Source organism: Octodon degus, unplaced genomic scaffold (assembly GCF_000260255.1).
Source record: "Octodon degus isolate 3935 unplaced genomic scaffold, OctDeg1.0 scaffold00021, whole genome shotgun sequence".
In the NCBI taxonomy this organism is placed as follows: Eukaryota; Metazoa; Chordata; class Mammalia; order Rodentia; family Octodontidae; genus Octodon; species Octodon degus.
The window spans coordinates 11,459,876-11,460,895 of record NW_004524597.1 but is presented as its reverse complement, the minus strand read 5'-3'; the positions used below and the strand labels follow the sequence as shown (position 1 = coordinate 11,460,895).

General features: G+C 60.1%; 1 protein-coding gene across 1 annotated transcript; it reads left to right on the top strand.

Annotated features, from left to right (window-relative positions):
- The first annotated feature begins 6 nt into the window (after positions 1 to 6).
- Positions 7 to 740, top strand: LOC111815778 (rab11 family-interacting protein 3-like). The gene is made up of 2 exons (XM_023711676.1): positions 7 to 364; positions 663 to 740. Exons 1-2 carry the CDS (start codon positions 29 to 31, stop codon positions 708 to 710), a joined length of 384 nt encoding a protein of 127 aa, XP_023567444.1. The 5' UTR covers positions 7 to 28; the 3' UTR covers positions 711 to 740.
- Positions 741 to 1,020: the final 280 nt, after the last annotated feature.

The window sequence follows — 1,020 nt, the reverse complement described above, 5'->3', positions numbered from 1 at the left end:
GCACCCCTAGCTCTGCCGGCGTCGGAGCATGGAGCCGGGCTGGCCCCCTTCCCCACCGGGCCCGGCGGAGTCGGCGCGCGGGGACGCTCTACCTGATGCGCGGCCCGCGGAGCCCGAGGACTGCGCGCCCTGTCGCCGCGGCCTGCCCCCTGGGGCCTCGCACACAGACGGCGAGCGGCTGCTGGCGAGCCATGGGCTGCCCTCGGACCCGAGCCAGGCCCCGCCGCTGTCCGGAGATCCCGCGGCCGGCACGGAGGACGGTGCGCGCCTCCGCGCTGTGTTCGATGCCCTGGACGGAGACGGGGATGGCTTCGTCCGCATAGAAGACTTCGTCCAGTTCGCCACGGTCTACGGGGCGGAGCAGGTAACGGGCTGGCCGGGCGGCGCGGGCTTGGGAGATGTTTGCAGGAAGAGTGTGCGCGGGGACGCCAGGTTGCCCTCCGCGGCGCTGCACCTGCTACCTCTTTTGAATAGAGGTAAAGCGGGCACTCTCGGCGATCCGAGTAAGGATCACAGAGGTCAGACTGGTAGACGCCTGTTTTGGGCACGGTCACTTTACCGTGGGTCCTCGACATTCTACTAGATTTCATCCCATTTGGGAGACAGCATTCGCAGAAGGTCCTAAGAATTAAAGATGTTCACTTCCATGCCTTCCACGACAGATAGGGAAGGAAATGAGCCGTGTGTCCCATGACACTTGCCGACTGTAGCAGAACTCCCATCAAGGCCTCCTCCACTCCTGAATAAAAGGTGAGCTGCTGTGCAGTTAGTGACGGAGGTCCAGTGGGTCCCACTTTGCCCATGACTCTGAGGAAGCTGGCTAGGAGACCCCGACCTTCCTGTTACCCCCAACACTCATTCGAGTCTTGGTGGAGGCGACAGCATAGCTGTGAATGCTAGATTTATAACCCTGCAGGCATCAATTGGTTATTACCATATTCACTTTTAATATTTCAGTGGTAGGCAATCCCTGAAATGCTGATCTGCTAATTTTCATGTTATTCATTTCTCATAGGCAAG